The sequence below is a fragment of the Vicia villosa genome, unplaced genomic scaffold (genome assembly GCF_029867415.1).
Source record: "Vicia villosa cultivar HV-30 ecotype Madison, WI unplaced genomic scaffold, Vvil1.0 ctg.001781F_1_1, whole genome shotgun sequence".
Lineage (NCBI taxonomy): Eukaryota > Viridiplantae > Streptophyta > Magnoliopsida > Fabales > Fabaceae > Vicia > Vicia villosa.
In genome coordinates this window covers 3,463-22,069 of record NW_026705724.1, presented here as the reverse complement: position 1 = coordinate 22,069, position 18,607 = coordinate 3,463, and the positions used below count along the sequence as shown (strand labels likewise).

Sequence of the window (18,607 nt, the reverse complement as noted above, 5' to 3'; positions counted from 1 at the left end):
ATCAACCTAAATGTGGTTTTGCTTTGCCTAGGGTAGAGTACTTAGGCCATTTTATAACTAAGGAGGGTGTTTCTACTGATCCTCACAAAATTCAGGCAGTCACTTCTTGGAATATTCCTACTAATCTTAAACAATTACGAGGATTTTTAGGATTAGCTGGCTACTATCGTAGGTTTGTGAAGGATTTTGGCAAAATTGCAAAACCTTTGACTGACTTATTGAAGAAGGATAGTTTTGTATGGAAGGATGAGGCTACACTAGCCTTTAACACTTTAAAACAGGCATTGGTTAGTGCTCCTGTTTTAAGTCTACCCAATTTTGAAAAGAGGTTTACTATTGAGACTGATGCATCTGGCACAGGAATTGGGGCTGTACTAATGCAGGACCAGCATCCTATTGCATACATTAGTAAAGCTTTGGGCCCCAAGCAACAGGCCATGTCTGTGTATGAAAGGGAACTATTAGCCATTGTATACGCAGTCCAAAAATGGAGTTCTTACTTAGCACATGCTCCGTTCACAATCAAAACAGATCAAAAAAGTATCAAATATATGTGGGATCAGAAACTTAACACTCCCTTTCAACAGTTGTGGGTTTCCAAATTGTTGGGCTTTGATTTTGAAATTCTGTATAAGGAGGGATCTTCCAACATGGCTGCCGATGCTTTGTCAAGAAAGGCAGGTGCTGAAATGCTGGCCTTACTTCTCACTAATGCAAGCAATGACCTTTGGGAATCTATCCAAATTGATTGGAAACAGGATCCTCACCTCAATAAAATCATAACTGATCTTCAACAGAACCCACAGTCTCATGCTAAATTCACTTGGGTCAGAAATGAATTAAGAAGAAAAGGAAAGTTAGTTGTTGGCGCTAATCCTACAATCAAGGAAAAAATTTTACAATGGTTGCATAACTCTGCTGTAGGTGGACATTCTGGCCGAGATGTCACCGCAAGTCGAGTTAAAGCCATTTTTTATTGGCATGGCATGACTAAAGACATCATTACTTTTGTTAAGAATTGTGGCATTTGTCAACGCAATAAACCAGATCTCGCTGCGTACCCGGGGTTATTACAACCTTTACCTATTCCTAATCAAATATGGACTCAAATCAGCATGGATTTTGTGGAAGGATTACCCCAGTCAGCTGGCAGACAAGTCATCTTTGTGGTAGTTGATCGCCTTAGTAAGTATGCTCACTTTATGGCTTTGGCCCATCCTTATACCGCTTTGGATGTTGCGCAAGTTTTCCTGGATTCAGTGTTCAAACTCCATGGATTACCTGAAACTATTACATCTGACAGGGATCCGATTTTTCTTAGCAATTTTTGGCAAGAATTTTTCAAACTCCAAGGAGTCGCATTGCACAAATCATCCGCGTATCACCCTCAATCAGACGGGCAGACGGAGATCGTGAACAAATGTTTAGAGACTTACTTGCGGTGTATGTGTTCCGACCAACCGACTCATTGGTTCAAATGGTTGTCGTTAGCCGAATCGTGGTACAACACCAATTTCCATTCTGCCATTCGCACCACTCCCTTTGAAGTAGTGTATGGACAACCCCCTCCAATTCACTTACCTTACTTACATGGCACTTCTTCCAATTTGAATGTTGACAGATCATTGATGGCTAGGGAAGAAGCCATCAAACTTCTTCATTTTCATCTCCAGCGAGCTCAAAACAGAATGGTGCAACAGGCTAACAAACATCGCAGCGACCGTGTGTTTGTTATTGGCGACTATGTTTATTTGAAGCTTCATCCTTATAGACAAGTTTCTTTGAAAGCTCATGGTGTTCACAAATTACTTCCGAAATTCTACGGTCCTTTTGTCGTGGAAGATCGCATTGGTGCTACTGCATACAAACTACAGCTCCCTCCATCTGCTTCCATTCATAATGTTTTCCATGTTTCTCAACTGAAGCTGTGCCCCAACCCGCAAGGCCAAATTGTGCAACATCTTCCAGTCGAAACGCATGCCGTTTCCAAAATCCCTGTTGCAATTCTTGACAGAAAAATGGTGAAACGTGGGCGCATTGCTGCTACTAAGGTGTTAGTTCAATGGAAGGATCTTCCTAGGGAGAAAGCTACTTGGGAGTTTTATTATGACTTGCTAAAAAAGTTTCCTAACTTTCACCCATGAGGACATGTGTGTTCTTGAGGGGAGGGTATTGTTATAGTATTTCATTAGCAATTTTATCTATTTTGTCATTTTCCTTATTTTGTCAATTAAGTGAGTTGTCACAAGTTGTTAGTAGTGGTGACATGTGAGTGGTAATTGTAACCAATGGTCTCTATATATCCGTTGAATGAATGAAAAGGAAAACACACCATTATCAATCAATTATATTTCTCTCTTCCCAATTCTTGTTCCTCTGCTATTTCTATTATCAACAGGTTACATTCTTTCTATTGTGACCTCTGCTTCTAGAAGTGGGTATTACCGGTTATCCCTAATATCCAAAGATTGGTATCAGAACTATCCATGTATACTTTTTCCTCTAGGTCACCACTGAGAAAAGCAGTTTTTACATCAAGTTGGTTAAGAAGCCAATCTAAATTCGTTGCCAAGGACAAGAGAACTATGACAGTTTTAATTTGGCAAGAGGAGCGAAAGTTTCTAAGTAGTCTATGTAATATGTCTGAGTAAAACTGTTTGTACCTTTCAATTGTGTTGTTTGAGTAATATTTTACAGTAAAGACACATTTACAGCCTACGGTATTCTTTCCTGCAGGTAAAGTCATGACTTTCAGTTTTATCTTTTAGAGCCTCTTGTACATTTTGTGGAATTTCTACGGCACACAACAGAGAGATAAATGCAACAAATGAAGAAGACAAATTTGAGTATGACACATATTTAGACAAGATTGCTTGGTACATGATCTAACAAGTTTTCTAATTGCTATGGGTACATATAAATCAAGATCGAAACTCTTAGGAATAGAATAAGACTACCATGACGCTTAGGCATAGAAGAAGACTTGCCTATGGGTGGCAAAACAGGCCCAGCCCTTCAGGCATACCCATTTTGCCTGCATTTTTTCGCGGGGTGGGCCCGCAGCCTTTACTATGCTTGCCCCGTCCCGGTTTTTGCGAACTTTTGCGAGCACGGGGATTAACATGAATTTTTGCAACTTTTGAGGCTTCAGAGGTGCACCGCCCTTCAAGCCCGCCCCGCCTTCATTATTTTGTGGGGCGGGTCAAAGTTTTATGCATGCACCCTCAATTGTGTTCGTCCCACCCCGTTTTTTTCGGGCATTTCCAGGGCAAACAGACCCGTTTGCCACCCTATTAGAGTTATATCTTAGGATATGAAAAATCATCACCACTATAGAATAATTAAGGCCAGCCTTAATTTAATAGAATAAGAATAGTTATCCTTAAATGTAGAGCTTAAATGATTCAACTCTTGAATGTTCAACTCCTCTTGTATAAATAGAGCATCATGCTCCATTCCAATTCAACAATAACATAATCAGTTTCTCTCTTTTCTCTCTCATATCTCACTCTAATATGGTATCATAGAGCTTCGGTTCTATCCATGGCAGCGACTCAGGTAACTACAGCTTCGGCCACCGCAGCATCTATGTCGTTCCAACTCAAAATCACAGAAAAACTTGATGAGAAGAATTTCCTACTTTAGCGCCAACAAGCAGATCTTTTCGTTAACGCGAATAATTTTCAAAACTACCTTTACCTTCGTGACATACCGAATCAATACCTAACTGATGAAGATCGTGCAGCTGCTCGTGAGAACCCTGTGTATCGCACCTGGATTATGCAAGATCAGTGGCTTATGACGTGGCTTCAATCCACGCTTTCACCTTCGATTCTTTCATGTGTTCTTGGATGCGTTCATTCCTACGAGCTCTGGGAACGTATTCTTGCGCATTTTCAAAAGCTTACACGTGCGAAAGCAAGACAACTACGAGCAGAACTCAGATCTACAACACTTGAAGACAAATCTGTTGGTGATTATCTGGTTCGCATCAAAATTCTTGTTGATGCGCTTGCTTCAGTAGGAGATCCAGTTCCAGATCAGCAACACATTGATGTGATTCTTGAAGGTCTTCCTCAAGACTTTGCCTCTGTTATTTCAGTCATTGAAAGCAAGTTTGATTCAGTAGAACTTGAAGAAGTTGAAGCTCTTCTTCTTGCTCATGAGATGAGATTCAACAAGTATAAGAAACACTCTCAAATGGAGGTGGCTGCCTCAGTGAATCTCACTCAAGCCAATTCTCAACCTGAAATTGATAACTCCAATAAAAAGAACACTGAACAAGCTGTGAATTCAACCTTTAATCCAACCTATTCAAGAGGAGGTCGTGCAGTTGGCTGTGGTGGTGGACGCGGCCGTGGGAGAGGTAGGTTCAGCAACATTCAATTTCAAGTTTGCTTCAAATATGGTCACGTTGCTGCTAACTACTATCACAGGTTCAATCAACAGTTTCAACCTAACATACCTGCTGATTTTCAAACAATGAACCTACAAAATTTCTACAATCCGTATCAACCAATTGGTGGACCTCAGTTTGCTCAACCCATGGTTAACACTTGGTCACGCCCAAGCTATCAACCAAGACTTGCTCCTTTCCCTGTTCCTCGGTCACAAATCACTCCCAATGCTATGATTGCCAATACAGCTTCAGTTCCAAGCAGTGCCTGGTTCCCAGACTCAGGAGCTTCTTATCATGTTACCAATGCCTCTCAAAACATACAGCAGACCACACCTTTTGAAGGTCCTGATCAGATCTTCATTGGTAATGGTCAAGGTTTGCATATTCACTCTTCAGGCTCTTCTTATTTTCCTTCTCATTCTAAACCCAACACTCCATTAGCTCTTCATAATTTACTGCTTGTTCCTTCTATTACAAAGAACCTGATAAGTGTCAGCAAATTCTGTCTTGATAATAAAGTTTTCTTTGACTTTCATGCTGATATGTGTTATGTCAAATCTCAGGCTACCAATGAAATTTTGCTCCAAGGTCGTGTAGGAAGTGATGGCCTGTACCAATTTTCCCATCTTCAGCTTCTTGAGTCTCCTTCAATAAGTCAAGTCTCATGTCTCACCTTAGACTCTAATGATGTTGTTTCAAGATCTGATTCCAGCACTAGTGATAGGGTTTCAGTTTCTAATCAAAATGTATAAGCTAATAACTCATATAATTCTCAACATACTTGGCATTTACGCCTTGGTCATCCAAATTCTAATACTATGAGACTTGTTTTAGCTCAATGTAATATTCCTTATTCTAGTAAAGTTGAATCTGTCTTTTGTTCTACCTGTTATATGGGAATGGCACATAGGCTGCACTCCCCTCAGTCACAAACTCAATATCACTCTCCTCTTGAATTAATTTTCAGTGACCTATGGGGTCCTGCCCCAGTCAAATCCTCCCAAAACTTTACCTATTACATCACCTTTGTTGATGCATACACTAGATTTACTTGGATCTATTTGCTCAAAAATAAATCTGAAGCCTTAACTATCTTTAAACAATTCAAAGTCATGGCTGAATTACTATTTGGATTTCCTATTAAATCTGTCCAAACTGATTGGGGTGGTGAATTTCGCCCATTTACAAAGTTTCTTTCTGATCTTGGCATTATTCATCGTCTAATTTGCCCTCACACTCATCACCAAAATGGTGTAGTGGAGAGGAAGCATAGACACATTGTTGATCTTGGTTTAACCCTCTTGAGTCATGCCTCTTTACCTCTCAAATGTTGGGATCATGCTTTTTTAACTGCTGTCTACCTAATAAATAGGTTACCAACCATGTCTCTCAATCAACATATACCATATGTTGTCCTTTTCAATCAAAATCCTGACTATAAATTCCTCAAAGTCTTTGGGTGGGCTTGTTTTCCTCTCCTTCGCCCATACAACTCTCAAAAATTTGACTATAGATCCCAAGAGTGCCTTTTTTTAGGGTACTCTACAGCTCACAAAGGTTACAAATGTCTCTCTCCCCAAGTGGTAGAATATTCATCTCTAAAGATGTTCTTTTTAATGAGTCCAAATTTCTTTACAATGATCTTTTTTTCTCTAATGTTTCTCTCCCCTCATCAACCATTCCTTCCTCCTCCTCATCTAAAGTAACCCTTAACACACAAGCTCTCCCTAATGTTTTTCCTGTTCCTACTGCTTCCACTACCTCACACTCCTCCTCTTCTTCTTCTTCTCAATCCAATTCCAGCCATACACATACTGCCTCTGTGTCAGCCACTCCTGTAACACAAACAGCCAGCACTAATCCTACTCCTTCATCCTCTTCAAATGCCAACAATCAGCCTACTACTACCACTTCACCATCATCCTTCTCTATTTCTGCTCCTAGGGATCCTAACCTTCAACCTCTTCCCACCAATACTCATCCTATGACTACTAGAATAAATCTGGTGTACCCTTACCTCGTCTAAATCCTTCCATTTTTCTTGTCAATTCTGAGCCTAAGAGTGTTAAAACTGCTCTCCAAGATCCTAAGTGGTTTGCTGCTATGCAAGAGGAGTATGGTGCCTTGATAAGGAACAACACTTGGTCTTTGGTGCCACTGCCTGCTAACAGGAAAGCAATAGGCTGCAAGTGGGTTTTTCGTGTCAAGGAAAATGCTGATGGGACAGTAAATAAGTACAAAGCTAGGCTTGTTGCTAAGGGGTTCCATCAAGTCCATGGATTTGACTTTAATGAAACTTTCTCCCCTGTTATTAAACCGATCACAATTAGAATTATTTTGACTCTTGCTCTCACTTACAATTGGCCTCTACAGCAGTTGGATATAAACAATGCCTTTTTGAATGGCATTCTTGAAGAGGAGGTCTATATGATGCAACCCCCTGGATTTACTGCCCCTAATTCATCTCTGGTTTGTCACTTGCACAAGGCCTTGTATGGCCTCAAACAAGCCTCAAGGCAATGGTTTGAAAGACTCAAAACCACTCTTTTATCCTTTGATTTTTTGAACAGCAAGTGTGATACTTCACTGTTCATCTACAAGCATCATAGTGTTGTCATTTATATGTTGGTTTATGTTGATGATATAATCATCACAGGAAACTCTCCTCCTCTCATCAAGCAAGTTACTCAACAACTAAATCATGTGTTTGCTCTCAAACAACTTGGTGATTTGGATTATTTTCTAGGCCTTGAGGTGAAGAAACTGTCCAATGGAAATCTCCTCACTCAATCTAAGTACCTAAGGGACTTGCTAATCAAAACTGATATGGAGAATTCCAATCCTGTTGCTACTCCTATGGCATCCACCCCCAAACTCATCAAAATAGGGTATGCTGCCTTGTCTGATGCCTCTCACTACCGGTCCATTGTCGGGGCCCTGCAGTATGCAACAATTACACGCCCAGAAATCTGCTATGCTGTTAACAAAGTATGTCAGTTCATGGCACACCCCTTGGAGTCCCATTGGCTGGCTGTCAAGCGTATTCTGCGCTACCTAAAAGGCACTATCACCTCTGGTTTATTGTTCACTCCTGCCTCCACTGTTCCGTTCTCTCTACAGGCCTACTGTGATGCTGACTGAGCTGCTGACCCAGATGATAGAAGATCCACCTCTGGGTCAGCTGTGTACTTAGGCCCTAATTTGATCTCTTGGTGGTCCAAAAAGTAAACTGTTGTTGCTCGTTCTAGTGCTGAGGCAGAGTATCGCAGCTTGGCTCACACCACAGCTGAAGTTTTATGGGTTCAAACTTTGCTAGCTGAACTAAGAATTCCCTTGACAACTCTAGCCATCTATTGTGACAACCAGAGCACAGTTGCTATGGCTCATAACCCTGTTCTTCATGCAAGAACAAAGCATATGGAAATTGACCTCTTTTTTGTAAGAGAAAAGGTCCTTAATAAGTCTCTCACTGTCTGCCACATTCCTGGTGTTGACCAGAAGGCTGACATCCTCACCAAGCCTCTCTCAAGTTCAAGATTTCTGGAGCTCAGCAGCAAGCTCAACCGGTCTGCCTCAAGTCAACCTTTGCAGCCACCTTGAGCTTGTGGGGGAGTATTAGAGTTATATCTTAGGATATGAAAAATCATCACCACTATAGAATAATTAAGGCCAGCCTTAATTTAATAGAATAAGAATAGTTATCCTTAAATGTAGAGCTTAAATGATTCAACTCTTGAATATTCAACTCCTCTTGTATAAATAGAGCATCATGCTCCATTCCAATTCAACAATAACATAATCAGTTTCTCTCTTTTCTCTCTCATATCTCACGCTAATACACCCTTAGACTTTCTCGTATTAAAAAGATGATTAAGATCATCTCTAGGTTCAGATTCATTCTTGGTAGGGCTGAAGAATGGGTCTCTCATATCCCCTTTTATGATCTTTTGTTCCATAGACATTTCCTTTCCATATATGATCACTGACATTAAACATGTTTTCTGTCATTTTATCGGATTCAATTTGTTGTGGCATTTCAGGTTGTTCCTCATTATTGTGGAGATCAAGAACTTTATTTGTTACTCCAGAACCCAAGACCTCAAATCACCTTAACACTAGCCAGAGTTCCACCATTAATATATTGAATTCCTGCAGTATAATTCACTTAAATCATCTTGTACTTATTGTATCTTATATTTAAACATCTTATGCATGTGTGCCCAATACACAATGTCAAGATCATCTACAGATGAATTCTTAATTAATTCAGCTTATCTAATTGGCACTAAATAACTTAAGCTGGCCTAACCCTTCTCTATTTGCAGGTGATACAATAGATGGCACAATAAAAGATCAGGTGTTGCTGAAACAAAACACTAGGGTAAAGCAACTATGATATGAAAATGAAACACATAATGATGTTTTCTATATTTACCCATTGATAAGGCAATCAAGCAAAAGTGGATATATGTTGAATTCTTTAATAAGATGAGCAGCAACTGTGTAAGAATTGTCAAGATTCTCCACAAGGCAAGTGACCTGCAAAAATTAGTTACAAATTTATTTACAGAAGTAGAAAGTCATAGATAGTCATCGAACCATCTCAATTCCATTTGAAGAGTTTTTTTCCTGGACTAACCCCTTTTTTACTGTTAAGTTTCAAAGCAGAGCTAACACTCTCCAATAACAAAGTTGAAAAGAGAGATTTGAAGATTTGGACTCAATAAAGTATAAAATGGTTGTGTAACTAGCACTCATCAGATTGGATATGTGGGTGTACACTTCTGAGTTGATTGCATGATATGTTTTATGGAAGAATAAATACAAGTGTGTGTGTGTGCACGCCTGCGTGCACCGTTTCATTGATTACATCATATGCTTTCAAGAAGAATAAATAGGAACTTCCCAAGTACATCAATGAATCTAAACACTATACATGAATCTAAAAGTATATGAATCTAAGAAATTGTTAGAAAGATAGAGAGAGTAGAGAGATATTGTTTTCATCTGTAACTAATTTCTGTTATTCATAAATGCTTCACTAAGTTTACAAAGAGGTGACACCTGTTTATATAAGAACAGGGCACCGGCTATAACAGGTAAACAAGAGGTAGAAACTGCCAGGTGGCAGTTTACTACCATACAGTAATATCTACTCTAATACCCCCCCCCCCCCCCCCCAACAAACTCAGGGGGAGGCAACTACTCTGAGTTTGTGCCTTAGAACCAAAAAAGCAGTGGAAGCTAAGGGCTTAGTGAGCACATCAGCCCACTGATCCGTGCCTGGGATATGCACAACTTGTAATTGTTTGCTAAGCACCTTCTCCCTGACAAAGAAGAGGTCAATCTCCAAATGCTTAGTCTTAGTATGCATAATGGGATTATGGGCCAGAAGAACTGCAGACTGATTATCACAGAAAATCTGGGGAGTCTTGCAAGCAATGAATAATTCCTGAAGGAGAGTCTGAATCCACAACAAATCAGCTGCAGCATGAGCCATACTTCTGAACTCAAATTCAGTGCTGGACCTGGCTACAACATGTTGCTTTTTGGACCACCAGGAGACCAAGTTAGGACCAAAAAATATTGCAGCACCAGAGGTGCTTCTTCTGTCATCTGGGTCAGAAGCCCAGTCAGCATCACAGAACAACTGAACAGTAGGTGCAGTAGAAGGTATGAGAGCAGACAGATGTAGACCATGGGAGATGGTACCTTTGAGGTACCTCAAGATTCTTTTGACAGCCACCCAGTGAGCTTCAAGAGGCTGTGCCATAAACTGACACACCTTGTTCACAGCATAGGCTATATCTGGCCTAGTGAGGGTGGCATATTGCAAAGCACCAACCACTGACCTGTACATAAAAGGATCAGCCAGTGGTGGTGAGCCCACCTTTGTAAGTTTGCATGTAGATTGCATGGGAGTAGCAACAGGGGTACATTCCAGCATATTTGTCCTGTGCAGCAAATCTTTGATATATTTGGACTGTGTGAGAAGTAAGGATTGAGGAGCAGTTTTGGTGACTTGGATTCCAAGGAAGTAGTCCAGATCACCCAAATGCTTGAGAGAAAAAGAGACATTAAGCTTGGTGATAATAGACTGCAGTAAAGAGGAAGAGTTGCCAGTGATAATGATGTCATCTACATAGACAAGTAGATAAACAGTGTGGCCTCCCTCAAAGTAAGTGAAGAGTGAAGGATCACACTTGCTAGGATGAAACTTAAGCTGCACAAGAGCTGTTTGAAGTCTCTCAAACCATTGCCTAGGGGCCTGTTTAAGGCCATAGATGGCTTTATTCAATCTGCACAACAAGGAAGGATCAGATTGCTCAAAACCTTGAGGCTGGACCATATAAACCTCTTCATCAAGCAATCCATTAAGGAAAGCATTATTGACATCCAGCTGTTGAATGGACCAGTTATAGGTAGGAGCAATAGACAGAATAATCCTGATTGTAATAGGTTTAACCACTGGAGAAAATGTCTCATTAAAGTCAAAACCTTCCCTTTGATGAAAACCTTTTGCAACAAGTCTTGCTTTATACTTGTTAACAGAGCCATCAGGATTTTCCTTGACACGAAATACCCACTTGCTGCCAATAGCTTGTCTGTGAGGTGGCAGAGGCACAAGGGTCCATGTGTTGTTGGAGATTAGGGCATTATATTCTGCTTGCATAGCAGCTAGCCATTGAGAATTAGCAAGAGCCTGTTTAACTGACTTAGGTTCAGCAACAGCTAATAAAACCCTAGGTTCCAGTCTAGGTTGTCTGAAGCCAGTTTTGGCTCTTGTGGTCATAGGATGATGATTAATAGGCACAGCTGATACAGGAACTGCTTTGTGAGGAATTATGGCAGAATCTGGTGTTGAAGGCTCATTGGTTTGACTAACAGAATGAGAGGATGACTCATCAGTGGCAGTAGAAGAGGTGTGCTGATGAGGCTCAGAATGAGCAGGGCTGCCAGAAGGAGAAGATCCCACAGGGGAGGAATGAGTACCAGCAGAAGAATGAGAGGACACAGAAGAAGCAGAAGTAGGAGGACTGGGAGGACCATTAAATGACACTGTGGGGGAAGATGAAGAACCATTAGAAGGGGAAAGAGTAGATGATGGAGCAGTGAAAATAGGTAAAGGTGAAAGAGAGACATGAGAGGAATTATTACGAGGCAGAATAGGTTTGGTGGTGGAAAATAAATCAAGGTAAGGAAACCTTGACTCATTGAACAAAACATTCTTTGAGATGTAGACTTTACCACAAGGAGAAAGACATCTATAGCCTTTGTGGGATGTAGAGTAGCCTAGAAAGAGACACTCATGAGATCTAAAATTAAACTTATGAGTAGAGTAGGGTCTTAGGAGAGGAAAACAAGCACTACCAAAGACTTTGATAAAGGAATAGTCAGGTTTTATCCCAAACAGTAAGGAATAGGGCACCTGGGAATTGATAGAAGTTGAAGGAAGTCTATTGATCAAATAGACAGCAGTAGAGAAGGCAAAGTCCCAATAGGGTAGAGGCATAGATGCCTGACTTAGTAAGGTAAGCCCTCTGTATCCACTATGTGTCTATGCTTTCTTTCAATCACACCATTTTGGTGATGAGTATGGGGGCAGGCAACTCTGTGGACAATGCCTAGTTCTGAAAGAAGCTTATTAAAGGGTCTGAATTCACCCCCCCAGTCAGACTGAAAAGCTTTAATGGAACAGCCAAGTTGTAATTCAACCAGAACTTTGAATTGTTTGAAAATAGACAGGGCCTCAGCCTTAGATTTAAGAAAATAAATCCAAGTGAATTTGGAAAAGGCATCTACAAATGACAAGTAGTATTTGAAACCTAATGTAGATACATTAGGTGAGGGTCCCCATAAGTCTCCATAAACTAATTCTAAAGGTTTGGTGTAAATAGTGTGTGAAGGTGATGAAGGAAGTCTATGAGACTTACCCATACAACAAGCAGCACAGAAAAAATCCAACTCTTTATTATTGAATGAAACATTACAACTGTGAGTACAAGTTTAAGTGTATGAATGTTAGGATGACCTAACCTTAAGTGCCACTTATTGGAAGTACTAAATCTATCAATATGAGATGAAACTATAGCAGAATTAATACTAGGAGATGGAGACTGAGAGCTGGAACTGGTGGAGACCACAGAGCTGGACTTAGACAAGTCAATAGGAGGGAACACATACAAGCCATCAGAACCAACTGAACCCTCAAGGAGCACTTCATGAGCGGCCTGAGATTTAACAAGACATTTGTCAGAGGTAAACAGAAAATAAACAGCATTATCTAGGCAAAATTGACTGACACTAATCAAGTTTTTGGCAATAGAGGGAATGAGCATGAGCTTATGGAGAGTAAGAGGTGTGTGAGACTGTGAAGGTGACTGGAAATAACTAGTGCCAGAGGAAGTGATAGTCAAACCTTGCCCGTTTCCAATCATAATTTGATCATGACCTTCAATAGGAATCAGTTGCTGTAGGTTCTTAGGATCAATGGTCACATGATATGAAGCACCAGAATCAGGATACCAGGCATTGTTAGCAGAGGCTGCAGGTGCAGATTGAGCAATATAAGCGCTGGGAACAGCTTGAGCTACAAAAGCACCAGGTACAGCAACAGCAGGAGCAGTTCTATAAGCAAATTGAGGCCTGGTCCAAACATGTGTAGCCTGCACAGCCATAGGAGTAGCAGAAGTAGTCCAGGCTTGATTATTGTAGGCAGTACCATAAGTAGGCTGAAACTGCTGGTTGAATCTGTGCCAGCAATTGAGAGCTGTGTGGCCAGGTTTGGAGCAAACTTGGCACTGAATTGTAGAGGAGAATCTGCCACCTCTACCCCTGCCTGAACGACCACCTCTGAAGGAACGACCACCACGAAAGTGTTGAGCATCAAAATCAGAAGACTGAACTTGTGCAGGAGGCTGAGATTCCGTAGTGGCAACAACACTCTCATCATGAGTTGATTGAACTGGAGTAGTAGGCGTAAGGTTGAGAGAAACAAGATCAGGTGTTGAAACCTTTTTGAACTTGTTTAGGCGAAGTTCATGAGCAAGAAGAAGAATCTCTACTTCATCAAGATCCATTACTCCAAACTTACTTTCAATGACAGAAATAACAGGCGCAAAATCTGACGGAAGACCTTCAAGAATCACATCAATGTGATGTGACACAGGCACCGGATCTCCAATAGATGCAAGAGCATCAACTGTATTGCGAATCTTGAGCAGAAATTCTTGAACCGTGGAATTCTTCAAGGAAATCGTTCGTAACTCAACGCGAAGTTGACGAGCGCGTGCTCGCGTCTGCTTCTGAAAGTAGTTGAAGAGACGATCCCAAAGTTCATGAGCATGGGAGCAACCAAGGACACGAGAGAGGATTTCACTGGATAGCGTGGATTGCAACCATGAGAGCAACATTTGATCCTTCTGCAACCAACGCGAATACTCTGGATTGATAGATCCAGACGCACGTGCAGCATCATCGAGAAACTGAAGCGGAATTCGTGAGCAAACAACGAACTCGGTGAGTCCGTGAGCGTTGATATACGGTTCGATTTGTTGTCGCCAGAGATGAAAATTCTTTTCATCAAGTTTCTATGCGATCTTGAGCGAGAAGTGTAGACGATTTGAATCGTCATGCGTTTGAAGCTGCGACGTTGCCGTCGCACCGGACGGAGTTCGTTCCGGCGAGTTTGGTGACGCCATCGGAGCGAGGAAGAAGACGGATCGAAGACTTAATCTGATACCATGTTAGAAAGATAGAGAGAGTAGAGAGATATTGTTTTCATCTGTAACTAATTTCTGTTATTCATAAATGCTTCACTAAGTTTACAAAGAGGTGACACCTGTTTATATAAGAACAGGGCACCGGCTATAACAGGTAAACAAGAGGTAGAAACTGCCAGGTGGCAGTTTACTACCATACAGTAATATCTACTCTAATAGAAATAAAAGTTGCTGTTCCAACAGGTTCCTTTCTATTTTCAACTGTTCCCTTTGAGATAGAGCATATAAGTCGAATTCTCCAAGCATGGAACAAATACATTGAATTTGAGAGCCCTCAAGAGTGTGTTTGGTGTTTGGACGGGGAATGTTTTGAGGTAAAATAATCTTTTTTGGGAATTTATATTCCTATATATAAATTTTATTGTTTGGATAAAAAATTTAGAAAGATGATGGAAGTATTTTGTCCAAATTAAATATAGAGAATTCAAATGACACCTAAAAATAAGGAAAATTCCTCCCTTCCTCTATCCAGTGAATGTAAAATTAGTTCTTATTAATCTTTCAAATTTTGAAATAGGGTTATGTAGTTGAGATCACATTATTCCAATCTGATTTGTTTTCCTTTATTTCAATTAGGATAGTTAGTTAAGATCAAGACCAGGTTTTTCTGATCTGTTTGTACTTTATTTGTTCCCAATCTTATCTTTATACTCCCTCCATCTCAAAAAAAAAAATGTCTTATTTAAATTATGTGTGTTTCTTTAAAAATTATTAATTGAGTTATTTTAATAATTAAATGAGTTTCAATTACTAAAATATTCTTATTAATAGTAGTTAGCAAGTGGTTAAGTGGATTGAGATACTCTATAAATAAGGATATATTAGTGAGGAAAGTAATTAATACTTGATTGATAATATAAAATGAGAAATAATTTAAGACAAAGAAAAATAATAAATGAGACTCTTTATGAGATGGAAGGAGTATTATAATTGTAATTAGGCTGGTTAGGGTCACTCCTTACTTGCACTGCATACATACATATATATATATATATATATATATATATATATATATATATATATATATATATATATATATATATATATATATATATATATATATATATATATATATATATTTCTTCTACTAATACTCCTCCCTCTCCTAAAAATCACATGGTATCAAAGCCATAGTTCTCCATGGCAAAGGCAGACTCAACTAATTGGCTGGAGACATTCTTCAAAAATGAAAAACAGAAAATTCTCTCACAATAGTATGGCTCATCAATTCAATGGAACTCAAATTTGGGAAGTCGTGTTTGTTTTGTTTTGCCACCAGCTAAGGACGTATTGGAAACAGTCTACGATTGCTATTCTAACTTGGAGAACTCATCTCAGATTTTTTATCTCTAAGCTAAATTTTGGTAGTCCAAACAAGGAACCCAAATGTCATACATTACCTATAAGCTATAACACCGTGGTAACTCTGGCTGGAAATGGACCAGTGTTACAACAGTAGGAAAATCCCAAGATACAACCAGTTATAAGAAAATCCCAATGAGGAATTAGATGAGGCTGTGGGAGAATACTGGGCAGAAAACCACAAGGTCATTGAGAGAAGTAAAAACAAAAATAATTACTAGGGATTCAAATTTCACACACAATAGATTAACTAGTGTTTGTTGTAGCTTTTTCCACACAGCTCACTGCAGAACCATCCTTTATAGGGCAAGTTTTCATTGAGGCCGGGTTCTTAAAAATAATCCATTACATATATATCCCCCATGTACACACACCCATATATAAAATAATCAGAAGAGCCTGTTGGCAAATGTCAAACCACGATGGAGTATAAATTTAAGGAAAAGTTCTACTAGTTAAAGAAAGCAAAATAGATTCCACTATTAAAAATAAAATGTTTGTCTCTTTATTGGCAGGTGGGGGCAAAGGATGTCCATTGTAATACTATACAGGATTTTAAATAAATTTGGTATAGACATAATGCATTGATGACGTACTGTTTTGCATGCTAAGGATCTGACTGCTTGAGAATCTGCCTGCAGACCAACTTGAACAAACGCCTGAACCAAAAATATAATATCAAAGCAATAAGCATAACTATCACAATAAAATTATAATTTACTAGAAATGATATAATAACTTGACTCGCCAATGTCATAGTTGAAACTTGAGAGAGAAAGGGAGTGAGAGAGAATTAGTTGAAGTAAAAGGGGTAAATGACAAACCATATACTGTGGAATCAAAGATGCACCGAACTTTGTTTTGAATAACCTTTCAAGACACACAACTAGAGTAGTTTCAAGGCCAGGCACATCAAATTGAGTCTGCAATGCACTGCAAAATTAAAGGAGAAAATCAACATTGAACAAAACGGTAGGTTAACTTCATTCATAACCGAGAACATAATAAGTATTTAAAAAATAAAAAAATAAAACCCTAAATTATGCATCACAGGCTTTATAGGGTTTGTGCAACAAACAAATTATAAAATAATCCTATTTTTTCAACACATAGCTTAGAAAGCATTGAATTAAAAGATATGATAATAGAAAGAAAAAGAGGGTGACTTGATTATGAGGGGGAGAGGGAATCGATTGAGAAATTGTCTTGCAGAATCATCACTGTGAGAACCTGAAATCAAAGTGAGTGGAGTTGTTATGCTACAGTGAGAGGCATATATAGAGTGAGAATAGTTGAATGCGGAAGTTATATGTAGATAGATACCAGGGTAGTGGGCGAAATCGGTGGCTGCTTCAAGGAGTTGGGATTGTTCGTCCATTGCCGCGTATGACTGAAGTCTGAATCAGGAACCCGAGAAAAAGAAAAAGCACAGTTATAAACAAACCTCCCACCTTTCGTGACGTGGCAATATGTCGTAAGGTATGTACAATGGTTTATAGTTTCAACTAGGGATGTCAATGGGCGGGTCGGAGACGGGGGATACATTCCCATCACAATCCCCGCCCTCGAATTTATTCCCCATCCCCGCTTCGGATCTTCGCTACGGGGCAATTTTCTCCCCCATCTCCGTCCCCGCGGATCCCCACGGGTCTCCACGGATCCCCAAGGTTGATGCGAAGATCCCTAAACATGATTTTTTATTTTTTATTTTAAATCAAATTAATAGTACAAGCTTTAAAAACTAACCACAAAAAATTTAAAAATTATTCTTTTATGATAAATATATTGCTTTAACAATATTTAATATATAATATTGAGTGTCATGACCACAAAAATTTCAAACTAAAAAAATATTGAAATAATAATTTAGATCTCACTCTTTTACTAACAATACATATATATTTTAAATTTGTGTATAAGATTAATTATATGAAATGAAAAATAAACTTACATAATAATTTAAAATTATACATAAATTAAGGACATTATGCTATTTTAGGCGGGGCGGGGACTCCACGGGGCGGGGATATTTACGCCACCCCCGTCCCCGAAGTGCCTACGGGGAGACTTTGTTCCCCATCCCCGTTCGCGTTTATTAAAATTTTACTTGTTTATTAAAATATTTGTAACTTGTTTCGGTTTATAAAAATAATTGTATCACCAATATACTTTTTCGCATTTATAAAAATATTTTTAACTTATTCACGTTTATAAATATAATTGTATTAATATTAGACTTTTCCCGTTTATAAAGTTATTTGATATTTATTTTCGTTTATAAAAATAATTGTATCAACAATAGTCTTTTTTCGTTTATAAAAAAATTTGTATCAACAATAGACTATTTTTGTTTATAAAAATATTTGTAACTTATTCCCGTTTATTACATCAATTGTATCAATAGTTGACTATTACCGTTTATGCAAATATTTGTAATTTATTCCGGTTTATAAAATCAACTGTATCAATATTATTTTAATTTGTGAATACATTTATCTATTGAGAAATTATGATTAATATTGGAGAATAATAATTTTAATAATTTCAATTTTGCTTTAATATAAATTTATCATAATCATTTTGTTGTGCTCTTGCTCTCAAATTTCCATTGTGTTCAAACTTTAAAGAAAATTTTCAGCATACACTTTCATATACTTAGAAAATTTTCTTCATCATTTCCATTGAATACATAATAACCTATTGTGAGAAAACTTTACTTATTACCAAATATATTCAATCACTTGTAGAGCAAGACATCATCACTCCATACAATGTCCGGTAGAGCAGACTGTACTACCCCTGCACATCGGCCAGAGCATCCTCCTTAGCACACAATCGGGCCCTCAGATCTGCCATCTCCTGATCCCGGTCCTTCAGCTCTCCTTGCAGCTCCTCCAGAGCAGAAGCCTTGCTCCTACAATCCTCCTCGAGCCTCCTCACAGCCTCCGGGGACAGGGGTGCCGAGCGGGCATACAAGGCGGCCAACTCGAGGACCCTGACGACAGCGGCCGCATCCTGCACCAAGAACCTCTGACGAACAGACGGTTCCAAGCCTTCAATGTGG

The 18,607-nt window shown here is 39.1% G+C and overlaps 1 protein-coding gene across 1 annotated transcript in view; it reads right to left on the bottom strand.

Annotated features, from left to right (window-relative positions):
- LOC131636553 (uncharacterized) overlaps positions 1-17,016 on the bottom strand; it is a 42,551-nt gene extending 25,535 nt beyond the window's left edge. Inside the window, exons 1-5 of the mRNA XM_058907166.1 lie at positions 16,867-17,016; positions 16,710-16,773; positions 16,368-16,476; positions 16,140-16,202; positions 8,835-8,938 (exon numbers count right to left, since the gene is read on the bottom strand). Coding sequence (XP_058763149.1) covers positions 8,835-8,938; positions 16,140-16,202; positions 16,368-16,476; positions 16,710-16,773; positions 16,867-16,921 — 395 coding nt within the window. The 5' untranslated portion in view covers positions 16,922-17,016. The remainder of the gene's footprint in view (positions 1-8,834; positions 8,939-16,139; positions 16,203-16,367; positions 16,477-16,709; positions 16,774-16,866) is intronic.
- Between the last annotated feature and the right edge of the window lie 1,591 nt (positions 17,017-18,607).